Source organism: Xylocopa sonorina, chromosome 4, assembly GCF_050948175.1.
Source record: "Xylocopa sonorina isolate GNS202 chromosome 4, iyXylSono1_principal, whole genome shotgun sequence".
Taxonomy (NCBI): Eukaryota; Metazoa; Arthropoda; class Insecta; order Hymenoptera; family Apidae; genus Xylocopa; species Xylocopa sonorina.
This window is the reverse complement of record NC_135196.1, coordinates 3,508,485-3,527,476: the sequence shown is the minus strand read 5'-3', so window position 1 is coordinate 3,527,476 and position 18,992 is coordinate 3,508,485. Positions and strand designations below refer to the sequence as shown.

The 18,992-nt window shown below is 45.6% G+C and overlaps 3 protein-coding genes across 4 annotated transcripts in view; 2 read left to right on the top strand and 1 right to left on the bottom strand.

The window, feature by feature from the left end:
- Window positions 1–18,992, bottom strand: part of LOC143423260 (semaphorin-1A) — a 493,840-nt gene that overhangs the window by 442,287 nt on the left and 32,561 nt on the right. The gene's annotated exons all lie outside the window — the stretch shown is intronic.
- On the top strand, window positions 1,208–2,440 carry LOC143422648 (uncharacterized). The gene has a single exon (XM_076893449.1). The coding sequence runs from the start codon at window positions 1,208–1,210 to the stop codon at window positions 2,438–2,440; it is 1,233 nt and encodes a 410-aa protein (XP_076749564.1).
- LOC143422647 (uncharacterized) lies at window positions 2,504–6,307 on the top strand. Its single transcript, XM_076893448.1, has one exon. The coding sequence runs from the start codon at window positions 2,504–2,506 to the stop codon at window positions 6,305–6,307; it is 3,804 nt and encodes a 1,267-aa protein (XP_076749563.1).

The window sequence follows — 18,992 nt, the reverse complement described above, 5'->3', positions numbered from 1 at the left end:
CGATCGCCACCCCCGATCCATTTTTATCGGCCACTCGGCTGCGGAGCAACGGTACTTACCACGCCGCTACGTGGACCACGGATGCACGTTCCTCGTGTACATTTCGCTCGATTTTCCCGCCGATGCCTGTCGATATTTGTCGACAACTTTTCTCTCGACGGGAACCACCCGACGCGCGGCACCGATGAATTCGCGCGCGGGAAAATCTGCAGGCGATTCGCTCGGGGTTACTCGCGATTGATTGCTATTTGCTGTATGGGGCGAGCTGCGCGACTGATACGTTGCGGGGTTTTCAAGCAGACACGTGTCGCGGTGATCAATCGTTTCCCGTGCTATTGATAAATACAAATTTGAATGGCTCATCCTGTGTTTTATTTATTTACTTTTTTTAGAATCAATTGCCGAAGAAGAGTCACATTTGACGGAGGAATGCGAGGAGTTAATAGTATCGAGTTGACACTGGTGCACAAACGGTGTTCGGTTCCCGAAAACCATATACTTCAAAACTCATCCCATAATTCATTACGAGATTTATGCCACGGTCGGAATGGCTGCTATTTTTGAGAAGGGTCTTTAGTTTTCCTTCGCCATCTGGGTGCCAAATTCAGATGGTACGTGACTTTACACACATTTTGCAATTCCTGGCCCTAACTTATCTCAATAGCATGCACCGTGTCGTAAATCTCCTCACCTTCCACAACCCTCAAAATCACCCAAACAGACTGTGACCACATGGACAGCTCCAACAGATTCGACAGACCTGCACTTACCTTTACCTCTTGTTTCTATACCTACCCGCATGTTTTTAACATTTTTCCGCCTTTTCCCACTCCTTACTTTTCCTTTACCTCGACACACCCTCACACCAAGGACCTCACCAATCACTGATCCACAACTTCCATTTCCACCAGCCCAACCACCCCCGACGACTCTATATAACCAGACAGATCTTCGCCCTCAGTTAGTTCTACAAAATCATTCATTCCACGACGCATCAGCACACACATCAATTTTACCACGAGATACTTGTACATAGTTGTAATTTAGAAGTTAAATATACGTTACAAAAATTGAAACAGATAGTTGTTCTTAATTGGCGGCTATCGAGTACCCAGAAACACAAGTTTGACGGTACATTTTATGGTCCTTCGAGCCGGATACACAGTGTAATTGTACAGTGATATAATAAAACAGTGAATTCATCAAAATGGCAAATAGTGAGATGAAACAACTCGTCGCACGGCGTGCCATCATCAAGGGTCACTTGACCCAATTCAAGAACTACCTGTCCGACTACGCAAATCAACCAGATCCAGTCAAACTTTCGGTGAAGGTGAAACGACTTGCAAAAAGCTTCGAGTCGTTCGAAGAAGTGCAACAAGCGATAGAATTGCTGGATACGGCAAGCAATCAAGCAGCAGAACGAGAGACCATAGAGGAGCAGTACGACGACCTCATTACAGCAGCCGAAAAACTACAGCATCCAACTACTACGGGGAACCAATCATCATGCATCTCCCCATCGATGACATCTAGCGGACCCAACGGGGTGAAGCTTCCGAAAATTGATCTTCCCCGATTCGAAGGAAAAACTGAGCACTGGTTAAACTTCAAGGCACAATTCATCTCCCTCATTGACAATCAGGTATGTCTCACAGACACCCAAAAGTTTCACTACCTCAAATCCGCACTATCCGGCGAGGCAGCCGAAACAATCAACGCAGTGGACTCCACGGGAGATAATTATGCACATGCATGGGAGTTACTAAACCGGACCTACGCGAACAAAAGAGTTATGGTATGGCGCCACGGCGAGCTGATACTAGAAACTCCACCCATCGAGCGAAACTCGTCATCGTCGATACGTCGCCTCACCAACAATGTTCGACAACACTTAAAATCCCTAAAATCTCTCGGGGAACCGGTCGACACATGGGATACTGTGATCATTTTGAACCTGCTTCCCAAGTTAGATCGGGAGACAAGAATGGACTTCGAGAAAACACTCGTCGCCGACCAAATCCCAACACTGGACTGTCTTCTCGACTTCCTCATGGACAAGGCCAGACACCTTGACGCAGGAGAACACAACGCAAGGCAAGCCACCTCCTTCGCAAAAATAGCCTCAAAACCTTATACCACGGAAGCTACAAGAAGCCGTTCCAGACCTCAACATACATTCAACACTTCCATCATGGCCTGCCCGTTATGCAAGAGTAGCACACACCGGATATACGACTGCGAATCATTGCGAAGCAAATCAGTACCAGAACGAGCAAGAGCAATCGCACAGGCAAACTTGTGCTCAAACTGCTTACGCAAGGGTCACTCATCAAGTCAATGCAGATCCATGAAATGCCGGATATGCGATGGCTTGCACCACACTCTATTACACCAAGAAACTGAAGAGCCTTCAACAGACACGGAGCCAACAGTGTGACTCAAGGAACCCGGGACCCCTCAGCACCTGTCACTAAGCGCCAACCTGACCACGGCCGAGGTCATGACCACCGCAGTCATAAAGGTGCGTGGCAGGACAGGTACGCTTCTAGACTGCAGGACACTACTAGACACCTGTTCCACAGCCAACTTCATCACTGAAGCCCTGGCAACCAAGCTCAACCTGCAAAGGAAGCGCTGCTCGGTCCCGGTAGGAGCACTAAATTCATTACATACCACATGCAATCACTACACAACAACCACCATTCAATCAAAACACTCAAACATTCGCAAGACACTCACCTTCTATATAATCAAAACCATATCAACACTCATTCCTAGCCAGTCAATCAATCGAGAACACATTCCAATACCAGCGAACATTAAGCTAGCTGACCCCAACTTCGATAAGCCAGCACCGGTTCAAATGCTGATCGGAGCTGGACCAACCTTATCGTTTCTCAGCGTAGGTCAAATCCAGTTATCAAACACACAAAACACAGATTTAATACTGCAAAAGACGCAGCTAGGTTGGATAATCGGCGGCAGCATTCTCGGACATGGCAACGAGGCAAAACCCGCATCTCAAACATACCACAGTGCCGAACTACAATTTGATCTCGAAAGGTTCTGGAAAATAGAAGAAGGCGCAACGCAACCACATCTCTCACTCGACGAAGCAGCAGCAGAAAACCATTTCAAACAGCACATACAACGGCTAGAAAACGGCAGGTACGTAGTAGCCCTGCCATTCAAGGACAATCACAATCAATTGGGCGACTCGCGGCAGACCGCTATGAAGCGTTTGCACTCATTGGAAAGCAAACTGAAACGAGACACGTCGCTAAAGGAAGAATACACAGCCGTAATTCAAGAATACCTTGACCTCGGTCACTTATCACCCGCTACCGACGACCAACCAGGATACTACCTGCCGCACCATGCCGTCATAAAGGAATCTAGTCAAACGACCAAGGTACGTGTTGTCTTCGATGGGTCGGCAAAAACCTCGTCCGGCTTGTCACTGAACGACACGCTACTGACCGGACCAACCATCCAAGACGACCTATTCTCACTCATCCTACGATTTCGATTATACAAATACGTGCTGACTGGCGACATCGAGAAGATGTATCGGCAGTTCCTTGTGCGAGAAGAGGACCGCCGTTTCCAGAAGATCCTATGGAGGAACTCCAGCGGCAACATTCAACCATATCACCTCAACACAGTGACGTTCGGACTCTCCGCTGCTCCATATCTAGCGACGCGATGCATCCACCAATTAGCCGACGATGAAGCAGAGCAATATCCACTGGCAGCCAATATATTAAAACAAGACCTCTACGTAGACGATCTCATCACCGGAACACAAACCCGAAACCAAGCCATACAACTCCGAGATCAGGTTATTGGACTACTAAAGCAAGGCGGTATAAACATACGACAGTGGGCATCCAACGACCGCACACTACTGGAAGGCCTACCAGAAGCGGCTATACGGCTCCCTCTCCAATCAGAACAAGAGGCGACAATAAAAACACTCGGCATCTACTGGAACTCACAAACAGACACCATCAATTATTCGGTAAGTCCAGCTTCCATCGGCAACCACATTTCCAAACGATCAATCCTATCCGACATCGCCAAAATCTTCGACCCACTCGGTCTGCTCGGTCCGGTGGTCGTCAAGGCAAAAATTCTCTTACAACAACTGTGGCTGCTGAAACTACATTGGGACGAATCAGTTCCATCTACAATTCACACGGCCTGGCAGGAATACCGTACGCAACTAAGTCAGCTAAACAACATCGCCTTCCCGCGGAAAACAACACTGGACGAGGCAGACGACATCCAATTGCACGGCTTTTGCGACGCCAGTGAGAAGGCATTCGGAGCATGCATCTATCTGCGGACGTTCAAGAGAGGCCAAGTGCAGTGTACCTTGCTGTGTAGTCGCACACGAGTTGCACCGCTCAAGGTAATTTCTTTACCTCGATTAGAGCTATGCGCCGCTCTGACGCTAGCAAGGCTATATCACTCCGTCCAACAAGCAACCAACATCAAACCGACGAGAACAATTTTTTGGAGCGACTCGACCATCACGCTACACTGGATACATACCCAACCATCCCTTTTGAAAATCTTCGTAGCCAATCGGGTCTCAGAGATACAGGACAAAACAAACACCGCGGAGTGGCGACATATCCCATCGGAGCACAACCCAGCGGATCTATTATCCAGAGGAGTGTCCCCCGGGGACTTTACGCATCTTACGTCATGGTATTCCGGGCCTACTTGGTTGACCCTGGATGAGAATCAGTGGCCGAACTCACCACTCAGTGAATCTGAAACTCTTCCAGAAGTCAAAAGGCAAGTATGTCTGACCACCAAATTACAATCCAACGAAATCTGGGACCGCTATTCCTGCTTCGCAAAATTGACCAGGGTTATAGCCTATTGCCTGAGATTTCGACGAACACACAACCACTCATCCGACCTGTTGCCTGAAGAATTGGCGGCCGCACACAATCGCATTCTCTATTTGGTCCAGGCCGAATGTTTCCCATCAGAAATGCAAGACTTAAAGGAAGGAAGGGTGAGACCGGAAAGCAAACTAAATGCTCTCAGTCCTTTTCTGGATCCAGATGGTCTGATACGCGTCGGAGGGCGCCTCAAAAATTCAAACCTCACTTACGATCGCAAACATCCGATAATTCTTCCACAATCACACCACATCACATCATTGATCATTGAACAGGCACACATCCGCAACCTCCATTCAGGCATTCTGTCCACGCTACACAACATCCGCCAGAGATACTGGCCGCTAGACGGCCGAAATCAGGTACGAAAAATCGTTCGTCGATGCGTCCGATGTTACCGCCTCTGCCCTCCGCATTCCAACATCCGCATGGGAGATCTGCCCGCTGCCCGAGTGACAGAAACTCGCCCATTCAACGTCGTGGGAGTGGACTACTGTGGACCGTTCTTCATCAAGGAGAAGAAATACCGCAACCGGAACAGCGTAAAGGTGTACGTAGCGGTTTTCGTTTGCCTGGCAGTCAAGGCGGTCCACTTAGAAGTAGTCACCGACATGACTACTGACACATTCATAGCCGCGCTCCGACGATTCATCGCCCGACGAGGAAAGTGTAGCCAAATCTACAGTGACAACGGCACAAACTTCATCGGCGCAAACAACCAGTTGAAGGAGTTGTTCGAGCTATTACAATCAGACGTTCACCAAGCCAAGGTCAAAGCAATGACAGCACAAGAGGGCATCGCGTGGTCATTCATCCCACCTCGGTCACCAAATTTCGGAGGTCTGTGGGAGGCGGCCGTCAAATCAATGAAACACCATCTGAGAAGGGTAGTAGGAGAGACATTGTTCACCCTCGAAGAATTTTCCACATTCGTGGTGCAGATAGAGGCCGTATTGAACTCACGACCCTTGACACCACTATCAAGCGATCCAAATGACCTATCCGCATTGACTCCAGGTCACTTCCTAATCGGTCAACCCCTTACTGATCTACCTGATACAAACTTCAGCAACACCCCAGCCAACCGATTGTCAAGGTGGCAGCTCATCCAGAAGGTACGACGAGATTTCTGGGTGAGGTGGCATAAGGAATACTTAAACGGACTCCACACAAGAACCAAATGGACCCGTGACGATCAGAAGCTACAAAACGGCATGCTCGTGGTTATTCGAGAAGACAACTTACCACCACTACAATGGAGGCTGGGAAGAATCATCCAGATCCACCCCGGACGTGATGGCATCGTTAGAACCGTCACAGTGAAGACCTCTACGACAACCATCGTGCGCAACGCCAGAAGTTTAGCACCGCTACCTCTTGATTGATTCATTCATCTCCATACTCACATTCATACTTCTAGTTGAACCAATAGTTCAACGGGGGCCGGCATGTTCGGTTCCCGAAAACCATATACTTCAAAACTCATCCCATAATTCATTACGAGATTTATGCCACGGTCGGAATGGCTGCTATTTTTGAGAAGGGTCTTTAGTTTTCCTTCGCCATCTGGGTGCCAAATTCAGATGGTACGTGACTTTACACACATTTTGCAATTCCTGGCCCTAACTTATCTCAATAGCATGCACCGTGTCGTAAATCTCCTCACCTTCCACAACCCTCAAAATCACCCAAACAGACTGTGACCACATGGACAGCTCCAACAGATTCGACAGACCTGCACTTACCTTTACCTCTTGTTTCTATACCTACCCGCATGTTTTTAACATTTTTCCGCCTTTTCCCACTCCTTACTTTTCCTTTACCTCGACACACCCTCACACCAAGGACCTCACCAATCACTGATCCACAACTTCCATTTCCACCAGCCCAACCACCCCCGACGACTCTATATAACCAGACAGATCTTCGCCCTCAGTTAGTTCTACAAAATCATTCATTCCACGACGCATCAGCACACACATCAATTTTACCACGAGATACTTGTACATAGTTGTAATTTAGAAGTTAAATATACGTTACAAAAATTGAAACAGATAGTTGTTCTTAATTGGCGGCTATCGAGTACCCAGAAACACAAGTTTGACGGTACAAACGGCAAGGCCAATTGCAACGCTGAAATGCAACGATTTTATGAATATACCACCTGCGTATAAAATGTCATCTTGCAAATTTACAATCTTTTTAATTAGTTAATTCTTGGGGTGATCAATGAACTTTCAAAGTTACGGAATAAAATTATTATTTTTTATAACAAATTTTTCTAAATATTCGCAGACATCTACAGCCGTTATTTGCATCTACAATGGACATCTATAGACTCGATCTCCTCATCGTAAACTTAATTTTTAAAGTTAGAAACCCCAATGATATCATTTTCGACACAATTAATTATTATTAACCGTTCCTGCATATTTAAAACAGTGTCGAAAAATGGTCTCGTGCCATTTGGGAGTTCTTTGTATCAATTGATGCAGCGTGCGCCATCTTTCTTTTGTACACTTTTACGCGCGACGTTAACGAATCACCGAATAGTAAAATGGATCGGGTAACAAAAGTGTGCAAGGCGATCTTTTCTCCACTGGCGACAAACGGATGGCGAACAGCAACCAGTCTCGTCTTTGAATAAAGATAACGCGGCGCGAAAGTTAGTCGACAAAAGACAAGGTCGCGACGTATGTACGGCGCTTTATGAGCAAGGATATCCGCGTAAGCAGCGAGACCTCGAAACTGTATCAGAACTTTCTCTGAACGCGCTCACCGGCAACTTCTTGGTGGCATCGCGCGAAAGACAAATACCGCCACTAAGTATGCAATTTACGGTAAAGCGTGCGTTTCATTCTGAGCCGGCGGAAGCATTAATTCGCGGAACGTAGAACAGTGGGAACCGACGTTAGCTGGGTTCGTTTCGAGCCCTTCGAGGCGTATCAGCACGCCCATTGCAGCGTATAATTGAAAGCTAGGGACGCTTCGATGTTTCCTTACCTCTGTCTCACCGGCGAGGACCAAAAATTATTCGCACTTCGAGATGTACTCGAAATTTTAAAGACTAAAATGCTCTTCTAACTAATAACAGATGGACAAAATTAACAATTATCAATCTGTGATACAAATTGGATATTTTTATGTGGATTATGCGTGTTGTTTATGGTCCCAACGAGTCACCCTTTAGGGTGCTTTAAATTATAGATGCGAAGAGTTGAAACTTCAGTTAAAGATTATTTTTATCCTCTTGCAATATAATAGTAGTACGTGAACAACTTCTCTTGTAATTATTGTAAACGAAGTAAACGATATGAACCAAAATGGAATATCAACGCTGCCTATCCACTTCTCTGTAAAAATAAATATATACCTAACCCTTTGCACTCAGAAATATTTTTCTTGAGTGCTTTACTTGAAATTTACCTCAAACAACAATTTTATTTACTAATTACACTAAATATAACTTGAAACTTCAAACTTCGTTGTATCCTATATTTATAGAACTTACATTTCTTTTTTTTCATTTACCAACGCGAAACCAAACTGAGCAAACTAGTCGCGAAACGTGAAACTTGTCGAAAACTGGTAAGAGAAATAGGGTGGAACGCAAGGAGATTACGTTGACGTAACGGCGGTCGGGAATGCGCAGCATCCACGTAGAGGTAATCTCAATAAATAAGCTCTGGCACTGGGTGGGGGGATTGTCACGGATTTGTCAATGGCTCGCGATGGCTCGTATCGACGGCGTAATCGAGCCTAGATACGCGCGAATACCCTCGCCGTATAAGGCGGTTTGGGAATGGAATCCGTTGGCTCCGATTGCGCGGAAGGTTTCGTGGAAAAAGATTGCGCGACGCGGCCCGAGAGCGGAAGCGAACGGTAAAGGTATGAAATTTACCGAGGGAGGGACGAGAGTTATAAGTCTAGTGGATGAAAGGCGCCAAAAAGAAGCGAAAGATATCCGCGCGACGGGGTCGATGAATGAGTCTGCCAACGGTCTTTGAGGCTTCAAGCAGGCCGTGATTAATAAGTAACGTCGATCTCGAGGCTGGAGTTCAGTTTCCTCGAGCTTCGACGAGCGGGCGCACACAGCCTCGCCCCGCTGTATAGCGGTTCCATGTGGACCTAGCTGTACTCCTAGCTGGGAGTAGGTAACAGTTTTTCGAGAATAAATGCTACCCTCTCGTTGAGCACGCCACGAGATAGTAGTCTTGGAAGTTTCGATCGGAGAGAAGTTAACCGAGTAGCGGTAGTTGCGTGCCACGCGACTGAACGCGTGATAAATTCGATTGAGTCCCGTCGAGCACTTTCGCGATTCACTGCATCGCCTTTTCTCTGCATAATCCTACCTCGAGTTCGCTTTTCGCCGGTTCTTTTTTAACCGTTTGCAAGAGGATGTCTTCACTGAGGGAACATCGCGGGCGATATTGGGGGAACTCAGAATTAATTAGTGATTAAGGGGGTTGAAGTTATTGCATTGTAACAGATCGAGAAATGCGTGTTTCCCTCGGATTTTCTATTGAAATGGACATTTTCTGTAGCTTGGTAGAGACGTTGGTAATAGAAACCATTGCTTACGTTCGAGAAGGCGCCAAGTGCAAAGTATCGATAAGTTTCGAACGCGAAACGAAAATCTTTCAGAAATATGAATTATACTCGAGAATTCTCATTTTTAAATATGAACGCGAATTCCCAACTTGTCGTTGGGAAGCAAGGATTCTCGTTTTACGGGACGTGTCCGCAAGAAAATTTCAATAAAGTATATTAATATTTCAATAAAATATATTAAGCACAGAAATAATTATTTAAATCTGGGAAATCTAAATTATTTAGATCTAGAAAAGTCTGGGAAAGATAGCTCGATGCTAATGTCTCAATATCCGTTTTTAATTGTAAAAACTAACTGCATCATATATAATTGACACGAAATTAAAAATACTATAATTATGCATTTTTATTTTATTATATATTTTCATTATATATAATATATATTTATTACTGAATTATTTATATTTAATATATTATATATTTATATACTATCGATTACATTCCATTATATATTTATTTATTTACATAGAAGAAATTGTACGCACACCGACGCAAGCGCATGTAATATTTTAGTAGGGAATATGCTGTTCGTATACCAACATGTTTGGATAACAGGTGTTTGAATAATGGAGGCAGAGTTCAATAATAATGTTACGCATATAATAGGCGATATCAAACGCACGATAGGAAATTTTCAACCACGCATACTAGGGGTTATCCGTGTCCCTTTTATGCGTCTGTATCGGACCGTGAAAGAGTTCAAATGTACAATGAAAAGGCGTGTCATACAGTTTTTCGGTTCCGATTTCGCGAGCAAATAGAAGACCACCAGGAACGATATAAATTACCTGGGAACGATAGTTTCTGATGAATACGCGGAAGCTGAATTTTCAAACGAAATTAATAGCCCGGAACGTTTAACGGACATTTATCAAATTTTTTGCGCAAATTCCGCGACGTTTGATCGAAAGCGCGGAAACCGGGTCAGAAGGGTTGCCAATAACAGTTCAGACGTCGATAACGGAGAATCTAAATTTGCGAGTCGTTATGCAAATTTAATCGCTGCACCGTTTTAGCCGGCAGATATTGGTTTGTTAAACATCCCTCGAGTCAAAAATATTTCCGACACGCGTTATCCAGCTGGCTCCCGTCTCCGCGCGCATGAACGTACTTCCCAAAAGTTTCTCCAAAAATACGTCCAAAGGAATGAATCGATTCACCAAATTATGCATTCGATACATGAATCATGAATTGACTTCGATTTTAACGAGTAATGCCGACTTAATTTTGATTTCTAAATTTATTAGGAGTTAGTTCCATTAAGGGTGGATATATATACAGTATTATAGACAAATAGTTTAATCGAACTGAAAGCAGTTTAATTGAACTAGTATGTTAAATATGCAAATAACTCTCGTTCTGAATGGACACGACTTTACAATTGGGTCCTCGATTCAAAGAGGAAAACGGATAATAAAACTGAAGAAAAATCAAAGAAGAGTCCCGCATTATTTCGTTCGAATCCCTGATCGTAGAAAATGATGCTTTTTATAATTTATCGACGGATCATTCTCACAATTTTTTAACGTTCTATTAAATATTAAAAGTAAAAGATTTTCGTTACTTCGTTTTAAAATACTGATTTCACCGACTGAATCAATCATATCGCTATGAAAATTATGCACAGTATATAAATTAGAGATGCAATAAATTAAATGCTTAGAAGATGAAAAGATTACTTAATAAAACTGGGAATTCCACTAAATCAAGTTCAAAGTTAATCTAATCGAATTTAATATGTGACGTGTCCCCTTCTCTCTTTTTCTCTTCATTCTCTGACGATATGAAAGAAAACGATCGATGCATACTTCAACTACTTCCAGCGCAATTGAAGCGCGTTGCTTCATCTCGTGCCCTACAATATCGTGTGCGTGAGAAAGGAGAAAAGGAAAAGCGAGAAAAGAACGTTTCGTTTTGTGCCCGCTAGCGGACTCATCGCCAAGGGTACCAAAATGGCGGAGTCGCGCCTTTGACGCGGAGATCTTAAAAACGGAAGACGGTCACTATTTTTAAACAATCACTATTTCTAATGTGGCGGCCTTTCGACACTCGCCACTAGAGGGACAGCACCGTTTACACTTTCCTGAAACTACCCGATGACCCATCCTTTCCAATATATAGAAGTTCTGACCTATCCCTAATATCGCAGCGTCTAAGGCAGGGCCTGCTAGGTAGCCGCACTGATGAGTCCACTAGCAGGCCCAGGACGAAACGTTCTTCCCCTCTCTTCTCCTTCCTTCTTTCCTCTTCTATTCTACAGAAAACTTCACTAATATATGTACTGCTAACATACAACGAAAGAGTAGAGACTAGGAAAAACCAAGAAGATCTCGAAAAAATGTGGGAAAGTGCTGGTGAAAGTCCGTTGTGTATCTATTAAAAATATCCATGTAGCCCGACTGTTTGATCGCTCAGAATCGTCGAAGATGGTAAAACTTGTAACACACTCCATCTCTATTGAGACAAGAGTGAAAGCTAAGAAATACAAAATACATTAAATCTCGTACGCATGTGGTGAGCCTTGGAGTCCATAATTTCGCGAATCGAACAAAGACTCCACGATCGTTTAAAATAAATCCCTAGCAACCGTTCCGCAACACCTTAATCAACCCTTAACAAACAACCATCGCAGCAACTAGCGACATTACGATCTGACAGCGTCCCGTTATCTGTCGCCTGATAAACCACGAGCGATAACTGTTTCTTCGCCGATAGCGATCAACCGTGGTTCTAGCAACGACAGAGTCCCATCTTCCGTGTACAGTGGGACAGGTGCGCGTGTATAATCAACCGATACGGAAATCTGGTCGAAGCGCGAGGGTACACAGGAATAAAACGGTTGTGTACCATTTCTCGGTGTACCTACTTATCAGCGTAACGACCCGCCGCGAGATCGGCCGGCTGCAAAGCCGGGGACGCGCGATACCGCGCGGATTATCGCGGCTCGAGTGGCGGAAGGAGCGATCGCGGACGCGAAAGCGAGGAAATAACGGTGGAAATGAGAGAGGTACGAGTGGGTGGATGGAGAGATCGAGATTGAGGCGCGTTGGATAGAGGGGCGAAGGTGGGAGGGGCGATGCGGCGGGCTATTTAAACGGACCAGCCGACTCCTGCGAATGAATATTCAGAGGCGCACGGAAACTGCAGAGAGCGAGGGAGGCGCGGTCTCGGTGCCCCAGGTGACCTCTCGTGGAAACGACCAGGTGAAATGGTCCAAATCACTGCGAATATTCAGATCCGGGAGCCATCTCGCAGCCGCCCTTGTGCAAATTATTCTCGTTACGAATGCCTGCGATCGAGACTGCCGAACTATGTAAAAGAGTGTAACCAAAACCGTGATTCCCCTTGCAAATTTCTTCGCAACTGTCTCCGAGTAGAGCGGCGCGACCCGTGGCGGTGTCACTCGTCGGACCGCGAAGACGTGCGAATTTAATGCTGGCTTTGAGCACCCGCGTCTACCCTCGTTCAAATATCCATGACGGTTGTTACGTTCGATGCCAGATCTTGCGAGGCTTAATTGCTCCTACATAATTAATCGCGCGTCGTTCGCAGTTCGCAAACGAGATTAACGAGCAACCGTTCGCAGGTGCCGTTGAAAATGTTGCTCGATTCGTGGCTCTCGTCTCATCGCGTCGTTACGCGCGAGTATCCGTGTCTCCCTATTATTCGTAATTGTCGTTTTTGACGTTCATACAATTTCTGGTATTTTTCGAAAATTATTTCACCGATCTCTTTCGAAACGCGTAGACTCCAAACTGAAAGCAACTCTGTGAAATTTAATGGCACAGTTTCCGTGGAGCTAACTCATAGCTAATCGCGTACTCTGCGCTAGAGAGTCCAATGCTGAATTCGAGAGATTACCAAAGTGGAGCGGAGTTGATCAGTTTGGCAACTTGGATTGCTCGTGTCGTTCTGACCGCAAAAATTGTCCACTATGTTTGATTAAAATAGATCGCATAAATAATTCGAATAGGCCGCGGGTTACTCGACATCGCCCTGGCGTACCAAGATAGAGTTATTCAGGGATTCCAATATATGCTCTTCTGATTTCTATCTAGAACTATAGATGATACGGTGGCGATTAACTGCGACGGAAATGCAACCCATTACTTTTTACCGACGCGAGAGCACGGTTTCAATTGAAGAATTTTCATTTTTTATTCAAAATATCAACTTTAGTTTGCGATGCACTTTTGAATCTTTCGATAGCTACTCCATTATGCGCGTCAAAATGAACAGCGAACGAAATGAAATATTGCACGTTATTGTATTAATTAACCGTGTTTTCTTCTGCAAAGAGCAGTCATCTAGCAATCAACCAACACTATAGCGCTGTAGTTGTTCGTCTCGTAATATTTCACTTAATTATTATAACATATCGCTCAGAAATTTATCTATAGCGTGTCTACAATCATTTATGTGATTTTAAATGCACCCCACTACTGATACAAACACAGTGTTATAAAAATAATAGGAGGATTTACTGCATTCTGAACTTCCCAACTGACCATTGTCACATATTTTCAAATGATTAAGGTAGCTCCATTATTTCTGTGCAGCAAAAAAGCACGACGAACAAGTGACCCGATGTATTTTACTTTAAAAACGCATCTATTAAACTGTGAACAACTCAGCGAAGAGCTCGCAAACATTTGCTTCGACCAGTTCGGATCGAAGAATTGTTATTTCACGAAGATACGTACAACAGTTCAAATTGGTAAGTAAAACAATAGTAAAACGAAAAAATCACAGAAAGCTAAGGAAACGAGCATCGATCGTCCCGTGATCTCGTCATACCCCAAGTTTTAAAGAAGAACAGCAGCGCGGTACTCTGCGAGGCCATCACCCCGCGACGCCTCGAACGATAACGAGGTATAATAAACCGACGCGCGTTCTTATTAAATTCAATGATCATAGCAACGAACGAGCTCGATCTTTCCAATTTCCCAGACGAAGTATAAGCGTTCGTGAGTTAACTCGGCTGCTTAGACGGTTCCGCTCTATAATTCAATGCCATCGCTGACGCAACAGCCGTTTTTTACGAGCGCGAGTCTCGCAGGCCACCCCTGCGATAATCGTTATACCATACTCGAGGGTAACCGTGGCACCTGCGAACGACACTTCCGGCCATCTCGTCGCGAGTGGTAGCCGTTCGCGCTATTCGAATACCTCCCGCGTGATCCTCGCCATTTTGCAGGCACCTCGTTCCTATTTTTTCTCATCCTCCTCTCCTTATGCCCGTGTAGCCGACGCGGGAAGTTGCCGCGTTGCAATTCGAGCCTCGAGATCGAGTTGCAAAAGAAGCAGCTGACTGCACTTCAGAACGCGCCGGACAATATACGATGGAGTTCCTCCGTGTGCATCGAGGGCCCTTTGGCTACGAGCCCCGCGTCATCCGCAAATACTTTCCAACTTAATATGCGCCTCCTGTACCTACGTAAGCGTCGCGAAGAGAAGCTGCGACGGCCACTAACCGCGTCCGAGTCATCAGAATCTCTCTAAATCGGACATCGTGTCGGCGAAACGATATCGTCTGTACTTTTCTGCTGAGTTAGATTAATCATTTTCTTGTTACTTCGTGTTTTTTTTTATTATTGACTGTACGATGACTCTGGTGGCGCATATGAAATGAACAGGTCTGTGTAGTTCAAGCAGAAAGTGAACTCTGCGTTCGAGAGAGATTCGAACAAGTGTGAAGTGGCTGAGTACCTTTCTAGGTACTCGAAAGAGCGAACAGTTGAAGATTAATCTTATTACATAATCTTCTTGTAATTAATAACCGTTTTTGTTCAAATTATCTCGCAGAAGATAGTAAAAAAGAATTAGAAAAAAGGAGAGCAGCGAAGTAGTGAGGAAGCAAAAAGGAAGTCCCGTTCGCCAACAAAATAAACGATCTTCCACAGTGATATTAGTCCTCAAGCATTGTAAGAGTCGCGTAACCCTCCACAAATCCTATTTGCTCTCCGCAAAGAAGATTACAGTGGTCGAACCATTAAAAATTGCCAACGAAAATACGTAGAACGAGATTTAGTAACGCGGACACTCGTACGTAACGGTGGAAAGACCGGCGTAATAACAAGGCCCTTCGTTTCTCCGGCGCGCAAAAAGTGGCCGCGTCCTCTTCGACTGGTTCCGCGCGCGCGGCCACCGCAGCGATTCGCCACGCAGCTTCCTTGCCTAATAAGAGAACGCGTTCCGAATGATTAAGCGTGCCCGATGCGCGCGTAAAAACGCGTCGCCGAAAACGGGTGCCGAGCCGTAATGACGACTAACGAGAATCGAGCGTGCAACCCGCGGAATTAGCTGTATATGGCGGTCTCGCCAGCCGCCAGTAATTTCCTCGGGGAAGACCGTTCTGGACCGCGTCGCAGGTCGAATGGAACGGATCCACTCGCGAATAATCGTCGCGATTAATGCGGCTGTTCGACGAAAACGGTAACCAAAGATAGAGACTGCGAGGCGCGTGCCACGAAAGCGGAGAAAAAGGGGTGCATCGATACTGGTGTCAAGGTTGTAACATACGGAATGTCCCACTTTTCACATTAACTTTGAATGGATACGATTTCTTTTTAATGATCGAGATTTTTAGTTGAAATAACTACCGTTGGATTTTATGCATTTTTTCCAACTAGTTTCTAGGTTTTCAAGTCTTTTACCCTTCTCTAACCCTTTGACTACTGCTGGCGCCTGAAGGCATTTAGAAAACTTGCAGGCGCTTGGGAAACTTGCGCTCGTGATACTGTGGACGCCTAAAGGCGGTCAGAATGCAGCAATGCAGGTTTTGATTATTTGAATATACTTTCTCAGAATTGCATGCTTAACGGAAAGTTTCACCGTTCACGTGAATGAAGTTCTGTCGTATGATACGACTGAGAAAAGTTTGCTTCATTCTTGAAGGTTTTTTCTTCGAAAGGGTGACTTCAATGTTTAAACAAGTAAAAATCCGTCGGTGATGGATTCGACCAATACAGAGAATGAGCTAAAGTTTCATAACTTGACGTGTTCAACTTTTACACGACTATTTGTGACACATTCAGTTGAGCATTGTCATAGACCAAAATTGGGCCCTTTCGATTGACCAGTGCCACTTGAATTTCCTGCAATTTCTGACGCAGTCTTTCGATTTGAATGCAGTACTGCTATGGTTTGAAAAAATTGTAACGAATCACACCGACCATTGGCCACCAAACTGTCAACATCGTCTTTCTCGTCGACGTGTGTCACGGTGATCTATCTGCGCCTAACCACACGGTAATACGTCTTCTATTGTCGCATAGAATCCATTTTTCATCGCGTGTGATAATGCGATCCGAAAATGGTTCGCTATGATTTCGAATCGATAACGAATTGCATGTTTCCCGGCGATGGAACTTTTGTCGACCGTCCCATTCGCGTGGAATCCATTTATCCGACCTTTTGTTCCTCTTCAACCGAATTCAAGCGACGCGAGGTCGTCGTGGCACTTGCATCGAACTCCCGGACAAATTCTCATACCTTTTACTAACAAGACAACATTTTGTCCCTCTTCATCAACGTTAAAATCTGGTCACTTTACGCGAACAGAAACTGAGAGGCAGAGCGAGGACCAGCGAGAAGCCATTGCGCTACGATCCTTCTAGTGGCTAGTACAAAATAACCACCCCAGCAATCCCTGCCAATGATAACGATACCCCATTGTGCCGTTTAATTCCTTCTGCAGATATTGATGCGTCCTTAAGCCTTGAATGACGATGGATGTAGAAGCCGGTACGGTATTGTAGCCGCTTTATAGACGCTACCAGCGAGCAATTGGACCGTGGCGAAGCAGTTGTATGCCCTGCTTGTCCTAGCCTGGCCCTCTTAGAAGGGCGAGCGCGCCATGTTGCGCATAATCGGATGGGTTTGGGTCACCCTAGGAGAGGAGTCACGAAATGCAACGATGTCGCAGTTGTGTCTGTCCCTGATGCTCCGCGCTGGATGTTGCCGCTGTTGTTCGAGGAAGATGCGTGTTCCTGTTGCTTGTTCGTTACGTATTCTCGAGATCGTCCCTTGTGGGATCGTAAAGGGAGTTCAGAGCGAAAAGGCTTTATTGAAAGAGCTTGGCTCGCTACTTGCGATGTTAATAGGAAACAAGATCGTTGCGTTCGAAGTGAACGGTAGAATACTTTCCAAGCGGCGACGAAGACGCCGCGATGCATCTTTGCGCAGTTTCTGGAATGCAGAGCCGCCGATCACGACCGCGTTGGCACGTCTCGCGATTTCCGTTAGCTAACCGACTCGCCCACGTGCGAGTATTCTTCTGGGGGCCTCGCGCGGAACGTACCTCGAAGCGGGGATATTCCTCGCGAACGGTACGATTCAATGCGCGCCGAGTAAATAGTTCTCTCGCGATTCAATCGCGGAAGTTAAAAACGTCCTAACGATCGGCGTGTACCGTCTCGGAGGAAGAAGGTGTTCGTTCTGTCGTACTTGCCAGGATTATTTCAAGCAATCTTTGTTACTATCGCTATCCGCCATCGTGATTTCACTTGTTCCATTCATTCTGGACTTCTCACCTTTCAATTTTCCTCTCGAGTCTCCTGTAGTCATTAACTCAATGTTCATTTCACCTAAACCCTTGAACAGCCCTACTTTCCCAGATTTCGCGAGTCTTCGTCTTGCCACGCGCACCTTGCGAACATGTAATTTTTATTTGGAAGAATAAAATATCGTTCTCTACATTAAAATGTTGTCTACGCGCTACTCCAAAACTAGCTCGAATCCCTAGGCATTGAAGCAGAACCGTGCATCACAGTTCGATCCAATAGCCGGATTTAGTTGAAACAGAAAAGTTCTATTCACGAGGAAGCCTCTGTATCTGAAGAATGAGTTAGCATCCGCTTTCACGTATCGTTATTGGACGGTGAAACGTTGCGGTGAGATCAGAGGGATCGTTGAAACGGCGCGATGTTACTTTAAAACGCAGGATGCCTCGAGAAACGGGCAGTTCGCTCGCGAGTTCCCTCCCAGATGATTGATTGCCGGGGATTTAAGGGCGCGGATCTGTTTGACGTCCCGAACTTCGCAACGCATTCATCCCGGCGTAACGCATTAATCTTCCGGGCAACTATTGCGAGCTGTAATTTGCTAAAACAATATTAAGTGGATCGCGTGGTAATTGCATAACGCGCCCTATTAGTCTAGAAGCAAGGCGTACAAGAACGCGTAACCGTGTTCCCTAAGTTAATTCCTCGACGCTGAGCCAGAGAGGGTGCATCGTTCTTCCGGCTGCTCGATGGGCCGCTAACACGATCAAACCGTGGATGGAACGCATCCACCGAGCACACCTCCAATTTCTACGTTTTCCACGGAGCTCTCGGGCACTCGTTCCATTCAGTTCGCGCGTTTCCCTCCGCCAGTGAAAGAAAGCCATCGAAATCGTTGCCCTTTCACCCGCTCGCCACGCTTCTAACCCTCTTACTTCGCTCTGGTTCGCGGACG